Below are 20,677 nucleotides of genomic sequence, written 5' to 3' on the forward strand. Positions count from 1 at the left end.
TGCTGCCAAAAAGAATTCATATACTCTTCAAGTTTTTGGTCTTTTCATCAAACTGGATATATGCAGTTGGGAATTTAAATTAGATGAGATGTGTGTTTTTTGACAGACATGATGAGCATAACTTAACTTTAGGAAAGAATGGCAGAGCTACAAGCATTTACATGGTCCACAATGACATTGAAATCTATGGCACTTTCCTTAACTTTCATAGAAGACATCCTCTCCATACCCCTCCTTCCCAGCGACTATCCTGCAGTTTACATATGTTCAACCTGAGAGTGCCTAAAGTTTGTTAGGTGAACTAAAATATCAGTATGTAATTAAATTTCTAAGTTTAGTTTAACTTAAAAAATGACAAAAAATAACACATGAAAATTTCCAAATTTCTTAGAAATGTGTATCAAAGTAATACATGAAAACCAGTTTTATATATCAAAATTCTAATATGCATCACAAGTGTGGCAAATTATAATGTAATAAAGAAACATCTTATATCACAGCTTCCTCAACCCTAACACACACACACTCTCTCTCTCTCTCACTCTCTCTCTCTCCTCATCTTCGAAATTCTACAAGTTGTTTTACACTTTTCTTTTGGTATTTATTTCAATATTTCTAAGTATGTGTCTATTCCAGTATTTATTATTTTATTATTTATAGATAGTATCTCATAATTACACATATGATTTCATGGTATTATAATGTGGTCTACTTATATCCTATTTTGTACCTTATATTCATTTTGCTTGTCTCCCTTTTTCCAGTGCATAGACATTAGAAACATTGGTTTTATTAAAATTAAAACTTTGATTAAATTACACCCAGGTAAAAGTTGCAAGCTGTGAGTTGAATATTATGCAATTATTTCTCTTCTGGTACTATGATAGTTTGTTAGTGAATTAATATAAATTCAGGCTGGAGAGATAGCTTAGCATTGAATTCATTTGCCTTTGATGCCTAAGGACCCTTGTTCAATTTCCCAGTTAGCACATAAGCCAGATGCACATGTGGTGCATGCATCTGGAGTACCTTTACAGTGGCTATAGGCCCTTGTACAGCTATTCTCTCTCTCTCTCTCTTTCTCTCTCTTTTTCCCTCTGTCTTGTTCTCAAATTAATAACTAAAAATTAAATAAAATTGAAACATTGGGCTGGGTAGATGGCTTAGTGGTTAAGATACTTGCCTTTAAAGCCAAAGGGCCTTGGTTCAATTTCCTAGGACCCATGTAAGACAGAAGCATAAGGTGGCACATTGCATCTGGAGTTTGTTTGCAGTGTAAATCTTGAAAAATATTTTTTATTCCTCTTAGAAAGAAAGGGAGAGAAAGTAAACATGTTGTGCATGACCTCCTAGCTCTACAAATAAACTCCAAACCCATGTGTTACTCTGAACGTATGTACATGGATACTGGGGAATTGAACCTGGGCCAGCAGGCTTTGCAAGCAAGCATCTTTAACAGCTGAGCCATCTTTTTAACACCTGTAATAAATTCTTTTTTCTTTTTAAATTTTTTTGTTTACTTTTATTTATTTATTTGAGAGCGGCAGAAAGACAGAAAGAGAAAGGGGGAAGAAAGAAAGAGAGAGATAAGAGAGAAAGAGACAGACAGACAATGGGCATGTCATGGCCTCTGCAAACGAACTCCAGACACATGTGCTACCTTGTGCATGTGGCATACATGGGTCCTGGGGAATCAAGCCTCAAACCAGGGTCCTTAGTCTTCACAGGCAAGCACTTAACCACTAAGCCATCTCTCCAGCCCCTAACACCTGTAATAAATTCTTATCATATTAACAGACTTTAAAGCCTGAGTGCTGAGTTCCACAACTCAACCACTCAGTGTCCCTTCATTCTGCCCTTGCATCTGACTAGGCTTTGCCTTGCTCACCTTAGCTCCAGAAACTTCTTCCTGATTCTGTCTTCCTTTGCTTTGAAGCCAATCCTGTGCTTCATGTTTCTGTCCTGGATGATCTCTATCTAGATCTTTGGAGCCTGGAACATATTCCAAGTCCAAATTCCTACTCTATCTAGGATGTAAGTTACAGAATTGTAATGTAAATGTCTAGTCAAGAATATGAAGTTGCCTATCTAATAGCCTATGTTTGATTTATACACTTGCATGTCATTAATGTATTATTTATGCATTCTTTCCACACTCTTAGTTTTCTCTTTACCTCCTTGTTCTGAAGCATTTTAATTATTTTGTTGTGATTTTGTATATGTCTCTGTTTAATTATATGTATGCATGTGTGGGCATGTTGGAGGGGTCATATAGACATATGTGACATACATCTTTCCTCAGGAAACTGTCACTTTTTTGTTGTTGTTGTTGTTTTGTTTTGTCAAGGTCTGGTCTCACTCTAGTCCTAGCTGACCTGGAATTTGGAATTTACTATGTAGTCTTAGGGTGGCCTTGAATTCATAAGGATCCTCCTACCTCTGCCTCCTGAGAGCTAGGATTAAAGGCTTGTGCCACTACCCCTGGCTTGCCTTTCACATTTTTGGTTACAGGGTTTATCATTAGGCTAGAGGTCACTATGCAGGGTATTCTGGCTGGCCAGTGTCCCCGGGATCTTCCTGGCTCTCTGTCTCAAACTGGAATTGCCATCTCCCATCACTATGCCTGGCTATTATGCATGAGTCCTGCAGATGGAGTTCAGGTCCTCACTCTTGCATGGTAACCACTTTACTGATCACCGTGCCCCTTCTCTGAGACATTCCATTTCTATGACTTGGTTGGTCATGTTTTTGTTAAGCATCGTTTTCTTTCCCTATTATTCACTTTGCAAGTAATCTTAGTCAATCTGAAAACTCTCAACGCAAACAATTCAATGGGATTTTCTACTATTTCTATTCCATGTCTCTGTGAATCACATGTTTATGAAATAGATGTAAAAATTCCAGAATCATTATTTTATTTTCTAATCTGCTTTTGCTTCATGTGTGTTGTATTTTGTTGTTGTTGTTGGATTTATTTATTTATTTTTTTTTCGAGGTATGGTCTCACTGTAACCAAGGCTGACCTGTAATTTACTATGCAGTCTCAAGGTAGCCTCGAATTCACAGATGATCCTCCTACGTCTGCCTCCTGAGTGCTGGGATTAAAGGCATTTGCCATCACACCCTGCTTGCTTTATGTGTGTTACAGGTTCTTCTGCCCCATACATTTTGTTTCTTTGTTTTCCACAAAGGTTTGCTCCCTAGCCCAAACTCATGATCTTCCTGCCTCTGCTTCTTGAGTTTAGACTTACTTGCATTTGTTATCATGCTGGCTTTTTGTCACCCAATTTCCATTACACTCCTTTTTTGTTGTTTACCTTAATTGTTATTGCATTCTATGTTTGGTAGAAAAAAAAAATTAACATACGTTTATCTAGCACAACCTCGTGAAAGCACAACTCTATAAGCAGCATCTTCCTTCTGAGGACTAAATCATGAACTGCTCAATGGTCATTCAATATTTTTTAAAAGAGGGCTGGAGAAACAGCTTAGCGTTTAAGGTGCTTGCCTGCAAAGCCAAAGGACCTCGATTCAATTCACCAGGGCATAATCCAGATGCACAATGGGGCGCACGAGTCTAGAGTTCCTTTGCAGTGGCTGGAGGACCTGACACGCCCATTTTCTCTCTCTCTCTCTCTCTCTCTCTCTGCTTCTTTCTCTCTAAAATAAGTAAATAAATAAAAATAAAATTTAAAAAATATTTCTTAAAATACTTGAACACCATAATGAAGATTGATTTTCTCCTCTCAGTATAGGCAATACTTCACCATATTCTTTCAGTTCCTCCATAATATCCAATCCTCCAACAAACTCGCCCTTCACAGACAGCCAGTTTAAAAACTTCTTCAACCCCTGCCATGCGTCTTCATCCTCCAGTACGTCACACATCTCAGTCAACGCCGGTACTGTTCGGTATCTCCAGAATTTGCTTGCTGAACCCACGTGTTGTCTGTCTGCTTCCTTCCCGGGGCAGCGCCACGGAAGCGGTGAGCGTCAGGACTGCGAGCCGCGCTCGGGGCTGGGAGCTGGGCTCTTCCCACCGCCGCGGACGCGGAGGGCTGCGGGTAGCTGGGCCACGTGGAGGGGGTTTTGAGCCCCTGCCGGACTTCTTCATCCTAGATGGCGTCAAAGCCGCTAAACTGAGTGCTATGTTTGTGCAGAACTTAGAGCGTGTGCGTGCTGAGCCCGCAGCGCGGTCCCTGCGGTGTGCCCTTCGTACCCACACGCGGGGCAGCCTGCCAGCCTCCGTGAGGTCCCGCTAGCGCCCGGAGGCGAGGACTCTTGTCAACTCCTGGGACATGGGCACCATCCACTTGGTGGATTTTCTGAGAATTCTTGAAAATCAGAAAGTTCAGAACAGAACTGACTTCATTTTTTCCCCTGATATTCCAGGAACAGCTCTGGCTTCCAGCTTCACCCCTGAGGCCGGAGGGCACTCCGTAGCTAGCTGGCCATGACACCGTTCGTCTGCACACACGGTGGAGCCCATGGCGCCCCAAAATGGACCACAAGGAGGGGCCGGGCTTTGACGAGTGACAGCTCCTCAAAGCGCCTGGCAGAGCAGACCTCCACCACCACTTGGGCCACCCCTCTGCATTACATTCTTAGCCCCCCCCCCAAAGCAAAACAATCCCCCTTTATTTTTCAGGCCATCCCCCTGCTCATCCTAATACCCGGATGGATACCGGGTCAAGTCAAGAACATGTGTTTTGTGTCAGGCTGGAAGCAGGCTGCGCTGCCTGAGTTCAGGAGAGGAATTGTGTTATTGTCATCTTAAAGCTAAAACAAAGGATTAACATAAGGAGTTGAAACAATACATAAAGATAATACATATTCTCTAGAGCACAGATTGAATTAAATTAATGACATTAGGACTTCATCAGAGGTTTAAAACTAGGACAACCTTGCTCTTTCGTTTTCTCTATTTAAACGCTACAACTTAGTCACTGTGTCGGTGACAAGTACATTGGTGCAATGTGCCGGCCCATGGGTTGTCACTTTTACTTTTTTTTTAAAAGCAAATTATGTGATGCTTTCCTGCCTATATAATTACTTTCCGCATATCCCTCCTCTTTTGTGTTCTCTGTTTTCACAAGGTCGGCTTTCTTCACCATACAGCACATGACCTAGAGATGGGTATTCACACTTAATTCTTAGTGGCTGAAGAGGGTACCAGAAACTTTATTTGGGTTGATGGTTTTCACTTGGCAAGTGCAAATTGGGAACCAGCCAGTTCCTTAGGGATGAAAACAGAACGTGGAGCTGGTGAGGTTGCTTTCCCATAACCAAATGGGCAAACAGTCTATTGACTGAGATTAGCTGAGATATGTAGACATAAACCTGGGGTGATAAAGTTCCATGCCAAAATTTAAGAAATATCATGATGTTACTTATATGCAGTATATTTCATGTAGAGTTTCAAAATTTAAGCTTCATAGAAATCGGTAAGATTGGTAGGAACAATGTCATTCTCCTATGTACTATTTCGTAAGCATGTGCTGCTATGTGCTAAACCTTTTTTAAATGCTAAAATACAGCTTTCAGTTGGAGGGAACATGCTCGCAGATGAGCCTTCATGTGTTCATGAATACCATGAAAATTTACTTCTAAAATATGTACTTTGTTCCCTCCAAAATTTACCCGTTTGGGCCTTTGTTGCCCAGTGATTTCCTTCAGATAAAAAGCTTGGCAAAAAGAGGCTGCCATTCAGGGTTTATTTAATCATTTTCAGATGCCCTGGTCATTATCACCTCACTGTTGTGTGGAAGGGCACAGTAGTAACGTTTCAACGTCCACCGCCTCCACCACCCTCAGGTATACTAAACCGAAGGAGACCTGCACTGCGAGGCCAGCTGCTGGACTTCATCGCTGAAAAGTCACTGTGCTGCAGCAGGTCTTGCTCATCAACTGAAGCCAAGACAAGGTTTACAAGCAGTGGTTAGCTACAATGTCCTTTTATTGCATAGTTTTCTTCTTACAGGACTTAAAGGATCCAACCTATGCATTTACTGCCAGAACACTACTTTTACCACGTCAACTGAAGTTTATTTTAAAAATCACTAAAGTCATCCCAGAAATAGCGGCCATGGTGAACCTTTGGCTACTTTACAAGCACTGTCAATGACTGTGTACAGTTTGAAGAGAAAAATGTGTTAACTGGGTATTTAATTTCCTTTGTAACCATGTGTAAATAGAAAACTGAAGCTATATTGTGCAATTGCATTTTGGATGTATGGTATATTGTATTAAGTTGGAATTTTTTCTTCCTCAATAATGTCACCATAACTACAATGAGGCTGAACACTGGATTTTATTATAGCTGCATGTAAAGTTAGATTTGCTAGAATGCCAATTTGGGACTAAATTGACAGAACTACTTGAGAGCTGCACTTTACAGAGTAACACACTGGGAAACAACAGAATTGTCTCAAGAGAGATTAACCTTGTAAGTAAGTTATGCAGGTGATTCAAATCCAGTTAATCTCACAGAAAAAAACGAATGTTAATTGCATTGGCAAAGACTTTGCCTCTGATCACTCTACAGTTATATAATTAGGGAACAGCCTATGCAGAGGGACTCTAATCTAATTGATAAGCAATCCACAGAAAGCCCTCCAGATTTCTCCTCCTGTTATATTCAATATGTGGTCAGACATAAGGTGAGACCATGGAAAAATAAGTGACCTTATTTTGACATGCTTTGAAATGAAGTTTGCCTGTTCAATAGATCAAGATGTTCATGCATATTTAATTGGGAGAGCTTCATGGGTAGAGTCTCGATGGATATTAGTGGGTGTTAAATGTGAACACTCACTAACTTCCTAGATTGTCTATTATCCGCCTACTTTCCCACACGTCTAATTCATCATATCTTCACAGACACTTTAGTACAGTAAGGGAATCCTGAAACACTCTCCAGTAGGTTCTGTGATTTGCAACTCAAAGATAATTCACTTGCATTTAGCCACAACAAATCCAACACAATAAAAAGTATATTTTCCAGGCCTCAGGAGATGGGTCAGTAAGTAACTTACTTGCCTCACAAGTATTAGTAGCTGAGTTTGATTCTCAGCACCCCTGTAAAATGCCAGTGTAGTCACACACATCCATAATTCCAGCACTGGGGAGGCAGAGACAGTGAATCCTTAGAACCCACTGTCCAGCTGGTATAGCAAAATCATTAAGTTCTGGGTTCAGCAAAAGACCCTATCTCAAAGAACAAGGTGGAGAGTGACTAGGAAGACCCTTTCATATGTATCTCTGACATCCAAGTGTATATACACACACACACACACACAATTATTATATATGTATGTACATATATATACATAAGTGCATGTATACCATACACACAAACACATTCAAATATCTATATCTATTTATCTCTCTCTCTCTCTCTCTCTCTCTCTCTCTCTCTCTCTCTCTCTCTCTATATATATATATATATATATATATATATATATATATATATATATATATATATATATACACACACACAAAATGGGCATGGTGGCACATAACCTTAGTCCTATTACTCAGGAAGCAGAGGTAGGAGGATCACTGTGAGTTCAAGGTCATCCTGAGAATACATAGAGAATTAGTTCATGTCATCTTGGGCTAGACCTTACATATAAAAACAAAGGCAAATGTAGATGTTTTTCTACTTGGATATGTTGAGTCCTTAATTTTAATATTTCTGATTCTCATATAATCTAGACACAAAACTTGGTTAAAGAAAATCTAGAACAATTATCCCTCCAAAACATCTTATGTGCTAATCACTTCTACACTTTTAAGCATATCATATATATGCATCATATGTATGATTTTATGTATCATGTATATGCAGATGACTTTCATCTTGGTCATGGTGGCCTCCATTTTCCCTGACTTGAGTTGCATTTAGTACCAGGATCCAGTATCTGGCTATCATGACTTATATATGGCATCCTTTCCTGTTGTTGTCCAGTTGCTAAGTAACTAGACTCTGCTTGAGGGCAGAGGGGAAGGAAGTTCTCCACTCCTGCTGAGTTCATCAGAAGACCAGCAGGGCATCCTGTATCAGGCTTCTTCTTCAAATTATAAACCAGGTGTTTCCATGTGTCTCCATAAAAACAACAGGGTTTAATACACATATGACAATATAAAATGTCTTAAGAAACGTAATGCCTCTTATCCCCTGGAGGGTGAAACAACTTCGTTTTATGATACACATAATATAAAGTTTAACCTTTAGCTTAATTACACATTGTAGCAGTGTTATGGGAACATGTTAACTGGAACATACAATGACTTTTCCAGAAAAGAAATACTAATCCATGTACTCCATTGAAGTTTATCTAGAAAACTGTAGTTTATTCCAATGACTTGATTGATTTTCAGTAAATAAGTTTGCCGTAATCAATATGAAAATTCTCCATTTTCTTATACTGTTAGAATTGCCACAGTCCTATGTATGTCTTATTGTTGCAGTTATCAGTTATTGTGCTGTAGTTCTATGGATTGCAGAATATACTTGATTTTTTGATTCTTTATCAGTACTTCTCAATGAATATGGAGTTAGCATTATATTTCTCACAATAACTTTGGCATTCTGCTTTTCTCTTTATCCTTCTGAGAAACTTTATTTCAATTCTTGTCTATACATACATGTATATATATAGAAAGGTTTAGAAAGGTTCCTCTTATATATAAATATATGTACATATATACATATATATATATATTTAATTCTAGTGCTATAGCTACAGATATTAATTTCTTTTCTATTATATAGACTTCTTTATCTTGTTAATTCACTACCAAGTTAATATCTAGTAATACAATGCTGACTTACAATGGCCTAAGCATACAGGTTAAGCTTTCTCCTAACTACCAATCCAATACATACACATGCAACCTCAGGTTTTTTTTTTGTTGTTGTTTGTTTGTTTGTTTGTTTGTTTGTTTTTACTGCGGTCCTTTGGTCTACTTTAGCATTTTGTTTCTCTGCTCTTTTATTTTCATAGATCTGCCAAGATGATCTTCCTTAGATATATTTAGAAAGGTTCCTCCTGTGCTGGGGAGTGACTCAGTCATTAAAGGGCTTGCTGCATAGGCATAAGGACCAGAGTTCAGAGCACAAGTACCTATGTAAATGTGCATATCTTTAATCCCAGCACTCAAGGGGGAGTGGAGAGGTCATCATAAATCCAAGGCCAGCCTGGCTTTACAGAGTGAGTTCCAGTACAGCCTGGGCTCAAGTGAGACCCTACCTCAAAAAACAAACAAACAAACAACAAAAAAAAAAAGTTAAAGCATTCAAGAGACAGAGGTTGGGGGATCAATTGTGAGTTAGAGGCCAACCTGAGACCACATGGTGAATTCCAAGTCAGCCTTGGCTAGAACAACACCCTACCTAAAAAAAAAAAAAATATATATATATATATATATATATATATATATATATATATATATATAAAATATATTATAAAATATAATATATATAATATATATTATATTATAAAATATAATATATATTATATATAAATATATATAATATATATTATATTATAAATAAATATATATATGTATATATATATATATATATATATATATATATGTATGTATATATATATGTTCACAAAAAAGAAAATACTGAACTTAAAGCATTTGCCTGCAAAGCCTAACTACTTGGGTTTGATTTCTCAGTGCCCAGGTAACGCCAGATACAAGGTGGCAGTGGCAGGAGGTCCTGCTGCACCCATTCTCTCTCTCTCTCTTTCTCTCAATCTCTTCCTCTTTGTCTCTCTCAAATAAATGAAAAATATTGAAAAAAGAAAATACATTACTAATCCCTCTAACATTTGTTCTGTAGTCTAGATGACATATTTTATTACTAGTTAATGATGGTTACCTAAAACTCCATAAACAATGGTATTTTTCCTAATATAGATTGTACATTCTTCACTAAAAATTTTTGTATGATAACATTTTCTTTGCTTTCCTTTATTGCTTGGGATTTCAGAGTTTTAGCAAACAAATACTGAAATATATGAAGCTCTGTGTTTTAAAGTAAATTTTGATTGCTACTGTGTGATTTTTTTGTGTGTGTGTGCAGAGATAACATTATCATCCACCGAAATCTAGTTATGGGTTGACTTCCTTGCAACAAAGTGTTTTTCTCTCAATTTTGCACATATGTTTTTTAAGTATAAATATAGATATGGATCTTAACTTAGTTAACAAAACCCTATACTCCTGTTCTGTACTCTTAACATGTCAGTTTAAGTGATTTATTTTCTTTAAAGGCTTCTTGCTAAATATGTTTCTTTTTTGTACCACTATATTCATACTTCTAAATGAGAACATTTGAAGCAGGAAAGTGTGGACAGATGGCCAGATGAACTGTAGGAGATCCCTATTGGTCTCGTCTTTCTTTTCCTTTATTTAGCCCTTCAGTAAGTATGATATTGGACCTGGATATGAAATGGAGACTTGTGCTAATAATAGTTAAGTAATACATATTACAATGTCAAGTCATTATGAAAAAAAGGCAAAATATGGACAAGGAAGGGAACTGTTGAAGGAGACTAACAATATTTTTTTGTTTGTTTGTTTTGTTTTGTTTTACATTCCTCTTATATGGTAAGATTCCTGTGTTCAGTAATGTATTTTCCTCTTGTTTATGGCAAAGAGTGCTGTATTATAATTAGGTATAGACTAACAAAATATTTCCATCAGTTTTATCTTTAATTTTCCCGTTCTGAGCCATGATAATAGTTTAAATTAGATATTTTAAACTGTCTGGTCCTATAGAATTTTGTGCTCTGTTTATTTTATTACAGTAGCATTCAGCTGATTTGACTCAGGAAATCACTGAAAATCAACTTTTTTTTTTTCTATAAGTTTGTATGGTCTTATATGCAAATGATAGACATACCCATGTTTAAAAATATTTCAGTTAATTTAGTTGTATTAGATTCATAAGACCCTGTCAGTCATTGTTCAGATATAGAACTAGTTATGTATTAATGTATCAAAATAAACCACCTGTTTATTTTTCCCTTTCCAAAATTTGTTTGAAGCATGAACATTTCATCTCATTTTACTACCTTTTTCCCTCTTTTTTTTTTCCTCCCAAGAACGACCTACATTTCTCAGGAGGCCAATCAACCAGGTGGTGCTGGAGGAAGAAACTGTAGAATTCCGCTGTCAGGTTCAGGGGGACCCTCAGCCAACCGTGAGATGGAGGAAGGATGATACAGACTTGCCCAGGGGAAGGTAAGATAGTGTAAAAGTTGATAGATGATTTGTAAGTGATTACAGGATGGAAAAGACATTCACAGTTCGACAAAACACACATATCTTGGATTGTTTTCATACATGTGATTGATGTTGTTCACCACAAACCTGCTGAGATCTCCAAAATTTTTGTGTTACTCTTTCAAAGATTATCAGTATTAATGTTCAATCCCTCACTCATTATCCCTAAATGCCAAGATCTCTTGAGATGCTATCCTTCCCTTGGCTTCTTGGGGGCTTGCTGTTAACTTCCTGTGAAATTCTTGCCCACCCATGCCCTGTCTTCTATAATGTTTCATTCACATGAGATACCGCCTGCCTTCCTTAATGCCCAGTGTACTTCTAACAGAAGGCTGATAGGTACAGCTGTCATTAAGGACTGGAGTCAAGGAAAGACCAACACTGAGGAGACAATTGAGTTGATGAACCTATCACCTGCATAGGGACTGCCTGCTCCTTACCCTTTTACTAGTTTTCCATGGAGACGTTCTTTCTGCGGCTCACCATTTCTCTTACCAAACCCTATAGCCTATTGTCTCAGTTAGCTACAGCATCCAAATATGCTCATCATCTTGGACAGAAATCATTTGAATGCCTGAGTTTTTTAAATTTTTCCATTAAAAACCATTCCCTCAGGTACAAGCAGGGATTCAAGCCTCTCCCTCTATAAATGCCAATTATACTCCTAATATTTGCTTTGTCTTCCTCCGGCTCTTAGCAACATAAAGTAAAGCCAGTGGACATACTGCAACCATTGCTAAACATTGCATACCTACATTTTGTATTTTTTGTCTGTTAAAAAATTTGATTTCTTTCAACTGATTAAGCTCAGGGAACATTGTAGAAGAGGAAGCAGAAAGCTTGTAAGAGCCACAGGGCGGTAAGGAGTCTCCTGTGGCACTGCTCCCCCACCACTACAGAGACCGGTACATTCATAGCTACATGGTGAATACCAATAACCTCAGAAAAGAGCTCTCAGAATAACGGGGACAGGGAAGAAGTGATGCAAAGAGATACCACAAGGGGCAAACATACAATTTACGCATTCAGTAAAGCACACAATTAATAATAAATAAATAAATATGCTTCTCTGAGCCATGTGCTTTTTATGTGTATTCTGTGATACTGTGCTGAATTTTTACATTTTTCATAATTGAATTTGCACTTTCCTCTGCATATGGTACTCTACTTTCATTCCAAACCCACATCGTCTATTGCATTGATTTTAAATAGAAAAATCTATGTATTAAAAAAGTACTGAGACCTTCTTTGCAATCTCTAGTTATGTGTCAAGTGGAAATCTCCAGTCAGGTAGTTTTTGCACCTTTTTAAGACTGTTTTTTGTTTGTTTTGTTTTGTTTGTTTTGTTTTGTTTTTGTTTTTGTGTTTTGAGGTGGGGTCTCACTTTAGCTCAGGCTGACCTGGAATTCACTATGCAGTCTCAGGGTGGCCTCGAACTCACAGTGATCCTCCTACCCCTTCTTCCTGAGTGCTGGGATTAATGGTGTGCACCACCACACCCAGCTTTAAAGCTGTTTATTTTTTTTAATATTTAATTGATTACTCTTCAAGGAGACAGAGGGTAGTGAGGGAGAGAGGGAGGAAGCAAGGGGAAAAGGGAAAAAGAAGGAGAGAATGGGTACACCAGGTCCCCATCTGTGAATTCTAGACCCATGCACCACGTTGTGCAGCTGGCTTTTATGTGGGTACTAGTGAATCGAACTCTAGTTATAAGGCTTTGTAGGCAAGTGCCTTAAATGCTAAGCCATCTAATCAGCCCAGTTTTACCATCTTCATTACACAAAATGTCAGCAGTTTTTTTTTTATTTATTTATATTTTTAAGGGGTTGCCTTTGTCACTTTGCTGTTGAGTATTAAAAAAAAAATGACATTACCAGGAGCTAGGAAGATTTCTCAGTGGTTAAAAATGCTTTTTTGCAAAGCCTGTAGGCCTGGATTCACTTCTCAAGTCCTCCATGTAAGCCTGATGCATAAATTGATGCAAGTGCCTTGGACATTTCTTTACAGTGGCAAGGGGACCTAGCATCGCATGCACGTTTGCACGAGCACACACACACATACACACACACACACGTGCAAATAAATGGATAACAACTTTTTAATTTTTTTTTTTTCAACTTAGGGTCTCACTCTAGCCCAGGTAGACTTGGAATTCACTCTGTATTCTCAGGGTGGCCTAGAACTCATGGTGATCCTCCTACCTCTTCCTCCTGAGTGCTGGGATTAAAGGCGTGCACCATCACACCTGACTTTTAAAAATGTTTTTAAAAATTTCATTATCAGAAGAGGTCTGTGATAATAATGGTCCTTGTTCTGGCTCAAAACTAAAACTTACTCCTAGAATTTGATTGTAGCTACCCATGCATTACTTATAGTAGTTTTTTTTTTTAAATAAATTGTAGAGTATATTACAAATTTTTAAATTTTTGCTATATTTTTAAAACATTAATTGTGAGTAATAAAATCTTCTCTTACATTTATAATGGTTAGATTTAAATTAGTGAGTTCATACAGCTTTGCCCACTTTAAAAATTAAAATTTATTTTTGTGTGTTTTTGGATTTATAATGGCATAGCAACTTCAGTAGAGATCCTATATATCCTAAACCAAGTTTCCTCATATTTCTAAAATCTATGAAATATTGTCATAATCAATGAATAAATACTGATATATTAAAGTTAAATAAAGTATTATATATATATATATATATATATATATATATATATATACACATATATATATAGTATATTTCATCAATGTCCTGCATCTGCTAGGAATTAATGTCAGTATTCATTTAGATGGGTATAAGATGCTAATATGCTCAGTTGTTATGATTCTCTCTTCTCTGAATGTTGACAGGTTCATAGTATTTTCTAGTATTGAAGCTCTTTTTTAAAAATATTTTTTGAGGTAGGGTCTCCTTGTAGGCCAGGCTAACCCGGAATTCACTATATAGTCTCTCTCAGGCAAACCTCCAAATCACAATGATTCTCCTACTTTTGCATCCCTAGTGCTGGGATTAAAGGTGTGCACCACCACGCCCAACCTTATAAATCTTTAATAGGAGTGTTGGCCAGGTATGATATAAAATGCCCCAACACTGCATTTTCCAATTATATTTCCATGGGTAGATTGGGTATGTGGATTTTTAGTAAGAAAGCCAGAGTTGAGTTTTCCATCTCCTTGCTGTTTATCAGGAGTATATGCTGTCCAAAAAAAAAAAAAAAGACTGGTCACTATATAAGATTTTTGATTGGTTGTCAATTTATTCACTGAGGTAAGGTCTCACTGTACTAATCAATGCATGTGACAAGTGTCTCCACATCCATATTAACCTTGGTAGTTTTAAAATCTTGCATGATCTCAAAATAAGGAATAATTTAAAACTAGAAATTTGGGGGATTGTATTGCATTTCAGTGTGTCTATGTTTTTGACTGAAGATAAAATAAAATTTAGTTTCCTGTTCTAACTAATTGAGCTATCTCGCAATCTTCAAGTACTGCCAACTTCATTTGTATGCGTAGGACTGGAGAGATGGCCCAGCCGTGAAGGCACTTGCCTGACAACCCTAAGGATCCATGTCTCCAGGTCTCACATAGGCCAGAAACACAAGGTGATACAAGCACACAAGGTCACATATGTGCACAGGGTGGCACATGCCTCTGGACTTCGATTGCGGTGGCTAGAGACCCTAGCTCACCAATTTTCTCTCCCCCTCTCATTAAAATCAAATAAAAAAGTTTTAAAATAACAGATGTGTTTTAAAAAGGTATGGCATACTTTTTGAAAGCTCTTACCTCCCCTAACTTGCTCTAAGTCATTTTCATAGTGCTGGCTTTTTTTTTCTCTTACTACTGGGTTTATACTCCTCAAGTACTTGTCTGACCAGCTAAATATCTTAATGCATTAGACTAATGGAAATATAAGCTGCAAATTGTTATTCTAGCAGGCATTAAGGTAAAGATAAATAGAATGTAGAAATTAAGGTCAATGTTTTACCATGATGGAAGCCATACCTATTTTCTTCAATTTCAACCCTTTAAATGATATTTCAAACAAGCATATTCATTTTTTGAGATGTGAGTGCATTACTTTCTTATGCATAATTAGAGGTGAAGAGTTGTCTTTATTTTGGGGGGAGGAATAGTGATGAGTTTTAGCCAGCCGCAGAATGAATCAACAACATTGATTCTGTTACATTATTTAGGTCTCAGGCTAAGGAGATGGCCATTGTTCTTGTATAAGCAATTGGTGTGGGGGATGACATTTCTTTGGCTTAGTGTTTAATGAAATTTGAATACAGTTTGTGTAGCAGTTCATGTTTAACACATTTTTAGTAAAGCTTTGGCGGACAGCTGCATAGCCTGTAATTACTATGCAAGTAATATGTGACGATTTTTCTTTTGGAGACAAGGAAAGCTCAATTTAAGCTTCAATTTATGAAATGGTGTGATCACTATTTAAACCTTCAACAGAGCAGTTATTGTGCCAACCTTTCAGTAACCAGGGAGGAATTAAGGGATTTATTTTTTGCTTTGCTTTGTTTTTTAAAGTAGTAGCCATAGGTCCATTTGTTTTATTTGTACTTAAACATTTTCAATGATTCATTTTAATGAAATAACCAACATGTTTTGGGGGAGTATATTAATTTTTCCAACTGAATGTTTTGATGAAGTAGGCAGTAATGAAAGACTAATGATATTTTTAAAAATTAGAAACACACTTTATATGGATGCATCATGGGTTGGTATCATCTTTTCTCTCTTCTTTGCTCCCATTCCTCATTCTTCAGAGGGGTGTCCTCAGTGGGGTTGCTGGTATTCTCCATGGAGTTGTGGGTTATGCATCCTGGGAGCAGCAGTCAGTTATTGCCTCTGGGCATGACATCCCAACCTGTGACTCTTACAGTTTTTTCCCAACGCTTCAGCCAAATTCCTTGAGTCTCGGTGGATGTGTTTTAAGTCTGCTTCAATGATGAGCTCTCAAGGAACCTCTGGATTTCTGCTTTGGTAGGTGTTGAGTATCCTCAGTATCTGTCTCCTTCACCCCAGAGCTGATTGTCAGGATTACCATGGAAGCAGCACTCTTGCTCATCTCCCAAGTTCCTCTGTGGTTTCACCTGGCCCTTGGCTGAAGTGCAAGGGGTGGTTTATGTCTTCGGGTCTTGCATCCTTCTGAAAAGAGAAACAGATTCTCCAGGAGAGTGAAGTCAGCATAGGTTAAATGGGATAAATATTATTAATTTGGGGAGATTTTGATGGGTATAGCCTGTCCTTTAGCCAAAGACTAATGGGAGTTTGACAATGGAAAGCAAAAGTTTTGTCTCCATAGAATTGTGGCCGGGTTCCCAGTTCCAGATATGGGTTTTTTTTTTCACTGAGCAGATTTCTTAGACAACCAGAAAGCCACTGGTTTCTCACCAAGGCTGTGTGCCACCATTGCATCAATGTGTACTTCTTGTCAGGCTGGTTGCTTCTGAGTAGCTTAGACCCCTGCTTGCTCACACCATTGTTATCCATTTTCTTCCAGCAGCTAAATCTTTTTATACAAACTGGAAAAACGTGTTTGGTTTTTTTTTCCTGGTTTTTCGAGGTAGGGTCTCACTCTAGCCCAGGCTGACATGGAATTCACTATGGAGTCTCAGGGTATCCTTGAACTCATGGCAGTCCTCCTACCTCTGCCTCCTGAGTGCTGGGATTAAACGTGTGAGCCACTACACATACTTTTTTGTTGTTGTTTGTTTTGTTTTGTTTTCCAGATAGGGTAACCTGGAATTGACACAATTTACTCAGGCTGGCTTTGTATTCACAGTGACCCTCTTACCTCTGCCTCCCCAGTGCTGAGATAAAAGGCATGCACGACCAGACCAGGCTCCAAAAGTTATTTTTATGTGGAACCTTTTCCATGTGACAGACACATGAAATGGAAAGGAATCTTCATTATTTATGTCACCATCAAGTGTTATTTCCTTGAAAACCTATCTGAAGGTGTTATAAATCACAACTGCATAAATCAAGAAGAAAAAATTTTCACTCTTTTTTATTTTTGAGGTAGGATCTCTCTCGCTCTCTCTCTCTCTAATGCAGGTTAACCTGGAATTCACTATGTAGTCTCAGGCTTTTGAGGATTATACAAACAATGCATGCTTTTCAAGATGGGTTCAATAAATATGATTTAAAAGAGAACAGAGCTATGATACTTTTATTTGTTTGATTTTTATGCTTTTAAAGATAGGGTTTCAAGTACCCCAGGTTGTCCTCAAACTCACTATGTAGCCTAGGCTGGCCTTCGACTCTTGATGTTCCTTTCTCTACCTTCCCCAGAGATAGGATTTCATGCATATATCACCATGCCTGGATACTATCTCACTTATTTAGGATAAGAATTTTCCATAGCAATATTAAAATGAAGTAAGGAGAGCCAAAGGAAATAGCATTGAATAGTTTACACTCTTTAATTGCATGTTTCAAATCATAAATTTTGTTTTGTTTTATTAGTTTATTTATTGTAATAAACCCCTAGTTTTAAGAAGTAAGTCTCTAAGTAAAAGGACAGGTCGTGTTTTTGATTCTGTCTGCTCTATTTGAGGTTAATTTGACTGGGCAGTGTGGGGAACCATGTGCACATTGCACACATCAATATAAATAAATCAAGAGAGGTATATGTACTTCCTTCCCTCAGAATTACATCCTTATTTCTCAGATAACACCAGACCATTTTGCTTATTTGTATTTATTCATTGAACAAGTGACTTCAACATACCTTTTAAATGTTTTATGTGATAAAAGTAGCAAGAATTTGTGATGAATGAGACAATTTCCATGTTTTGCCATCTTCCCTAATAAAAAGATTATATGTTTTTGCTATATCAGAAATACATATGTTCCCTAGTTCCATGAGACAATATCATGTAGTTACAGATTCAGTCTAATGAAAATACTAAAATGCTATGTTAAAATATAGTAAACATACAGAGAAATAAGAGAAAATTACTTCTTTGGTGACTAGATGAGTTTATTTATGTTGCTTAAAAGATTACTGGTGACTTGACAGTGTCTGTAGCACAAAATGCCCATTGTTCATGTTTCTGCTTAACCTCTTATCAGATAATAATCACTTAGGCAGGAAACAGTTGTGACCAGCATCTTAGGGGAGAGTCTTATAAGTGTTTGAGACACTTTCTTCCCAAGAGGAAATATCAATAGTCTCATTAATCGAACTTTATCTTTTAGGTAGCATATAAAATATTATGTTTCTTCATGGGATTTTCAAGTATAATTTGTTTTAGGTGATTCCCTTTCCACTTTCATATCACATGTGTCCTATGGCCATCTTCCCCATAGTCAATGCCTCTGTTTCCCCTATTAAGGTCTCATTTCTAGCTTCGTACTCTGTGCTTACAGTCACAAACATACACACATAGAGCTAGCATCTGCATATGAGAGAGAGCATGTGATTTTTGTCCTTCTGAGTCTGGATCACCTGCCACATATAATAATTTCCAGATCCATTCATTTTCTTGCAAATTAAGTTCATTTTTCTTTATAGTTGAATGAAATTATATTGTGCATATGTAACACATTTTCATTCTCCATTCTTCTAATGATAGACATCTAGGATGTTTCCATTTTCTTGCTGTTATGCATAATGTATCCATAAACTGTAATATGCATTTACCTCTGTGGTATGGAGCTCATGAATGTGAGCTCATGAGTGGTAAAGCTGGGTGATATGGTAGATATATTTCTAATTGGTGGAGCAATTGTTTACACTGCTATTAGCAGTGAATAAACATTCCTCTTTCCCTATATCCTCACAAAATTGAAGTATAATGAAACTGTATTTTTTTCAATGTCATAGTTATTAAGAAAATTCTAAAATATCTTTTTTAGAATTTGTGTATGGGTAGTATGGTAAATCTAACAGTGATTTCTCATTTGCTTGTAACAGAATCTGTTAGTCAATTATTAATATTTTAAGAAACTTTAAACAGAAAGTTTAATATTGTTCTTCAAACATATAATTATTATTGTATCCACCTTACTGCCATAATTTTTGTTCATTTTTATTTATTTTTTAAACTACTTGAAAGTGGCTCTAACTTCTCCAATAAGTATCTATACTAGAAAGGAATTTCCATACTAACCTGTCAGAGAAAAAAAAAAAGGAAATTATGCCATTATATTCTCATGTATGCCTGAAACTTCTAAATGCAGTTGATAGCTTCCATGTAGTGTGTATGATTCATGAATATTTCATAAAACAGGAAAGTGCCTAGAGAATAAGCATCTCAAGATATATAGTGAAAAATTCTATCAATTTTCCTTAGCTCACTACAAAATTCCTTTTCTAAATTCTATTCTAAGAGAGATTTTTTTTTTTTTTTGAGTTCTCAGGTCTGTGAAATGTGAAATTCACAAAATACACTATTCTTTCAGAAAAGAAACTGAATAGAACCACTTATAATACTTTCTTTGTGGCACTTTTACACAAAATGAATCTTTGCAGTGAGCCCTGGAAAATGTTCCTCTCTTAATTGTCTGGAAACCTCATTGTTTAGAGCATTTGCTATTGGGATGCTACACAGGTGCTGGGCTCCCCTGCTGAGGAGATCAGCCTTCTTCACATGTATTCAGGACCTCAAGAACATGCAGTGATTTAGGCTCCTGATAAATAACTGCTCTAATTAGGTCAGCTAGTAAAGACTTGGCAATTAAAATGATGTTATAAAAAGAAGGGGAAAACTAAGAATTGGAGAAAGAAAATGTATAGGAAATATTGTAAGAGGTATTTTCATAAAAGTTAACACCCCCACCCTAAGAGCTAGGTGCATAAATCAAAATTGGGTGTCTTTTGTGCTGCACCTTAGCCATTTCCTTTTGAAAAAAATCTTGAAATTGCAAAGATAATTTCTATGGGATCTTTTTATACAGATGTCAATAGCTTCAAGAAATCTCTTGCTCAGGATGGTGGTCTGTCAATATTTGATCCTGTATCTCTTGATTTATACTCCTACATTCTGAGAATGTTTTCTCCGCAACTAACAAGAAGGATGGCCTTAAACAATCTCTTTAAACTCTGATTTTTTACTCCTGCAGTCACAGAATGGCAGCATAGTGTGATTAACTATTATCCTCTGCTTTTGTTCATTTGCTCCAGGTCATAGTCACAGGTTCTATCAAAGTGTCATCACAATGATATGATGGTTGCAAAGCACTGTAAATGTTAAACAATAGGTGCCAATACATGGTTCTATGTTTTGTAAGTGCAACTTATTAGTGGCATTTATGAGGTCTATGGGGTGGGTGGTTGTGGATATTGAAAATAGAAAGTGTTGAACTTTTATGTATTACCCATACTTCTTTATTTCAC

At 37.0% G+C, this 20,677-nt stretch overlaps 1 protein-coding gene and 1 pseudogene across 20 annotated transcripts in view; one reads left to right on the forward strand and one right to left on the reverse strand.

Moving 5' to 3' along the window:
• Nucleotides 1–20,677, forward strand: part of Robo2 (roundabout guidance receptor 2) — a 1,359,396-nt gene that overhangs the window by 1,198,483 nt on the left and 140,236 nt on the right. For all 20 annotated transcript variants that reach the window (XM_045147698.1, XM_045147700.1, XM_045147702.1 and 17 more), the window contains exon 5: nucleotides 11,124–11,262. In XM_045147698.1, coding sequence (XP_045003633.1) covers nucleotides 11,124–11,262 — 139 coding nt within the window. The remainder of the gene's footprint in view (nucleotides 1–11,123; nucleotides 11,263–20,677) is intronic.
• Nucleotides 3,691–5,123, reverse strand: LOC123460092 (annotated as a pseudogene).

The sequence above is a fragment of the Jaculus jaculus genome, chromosome 4 (genome assembly GCF_020740685.1).
Source record: "Jaculus jaculus isolate mJacJac1 chromosome 4, mJacJac1.mat.Y.cur, whole genome shotgun sequence".
Lineage (NCBI taxonomy): Eukaryota > Metazoa > Chordata > Mammalia > Rodentia > Dipodidae > Jaculus > Jaculus jaculus.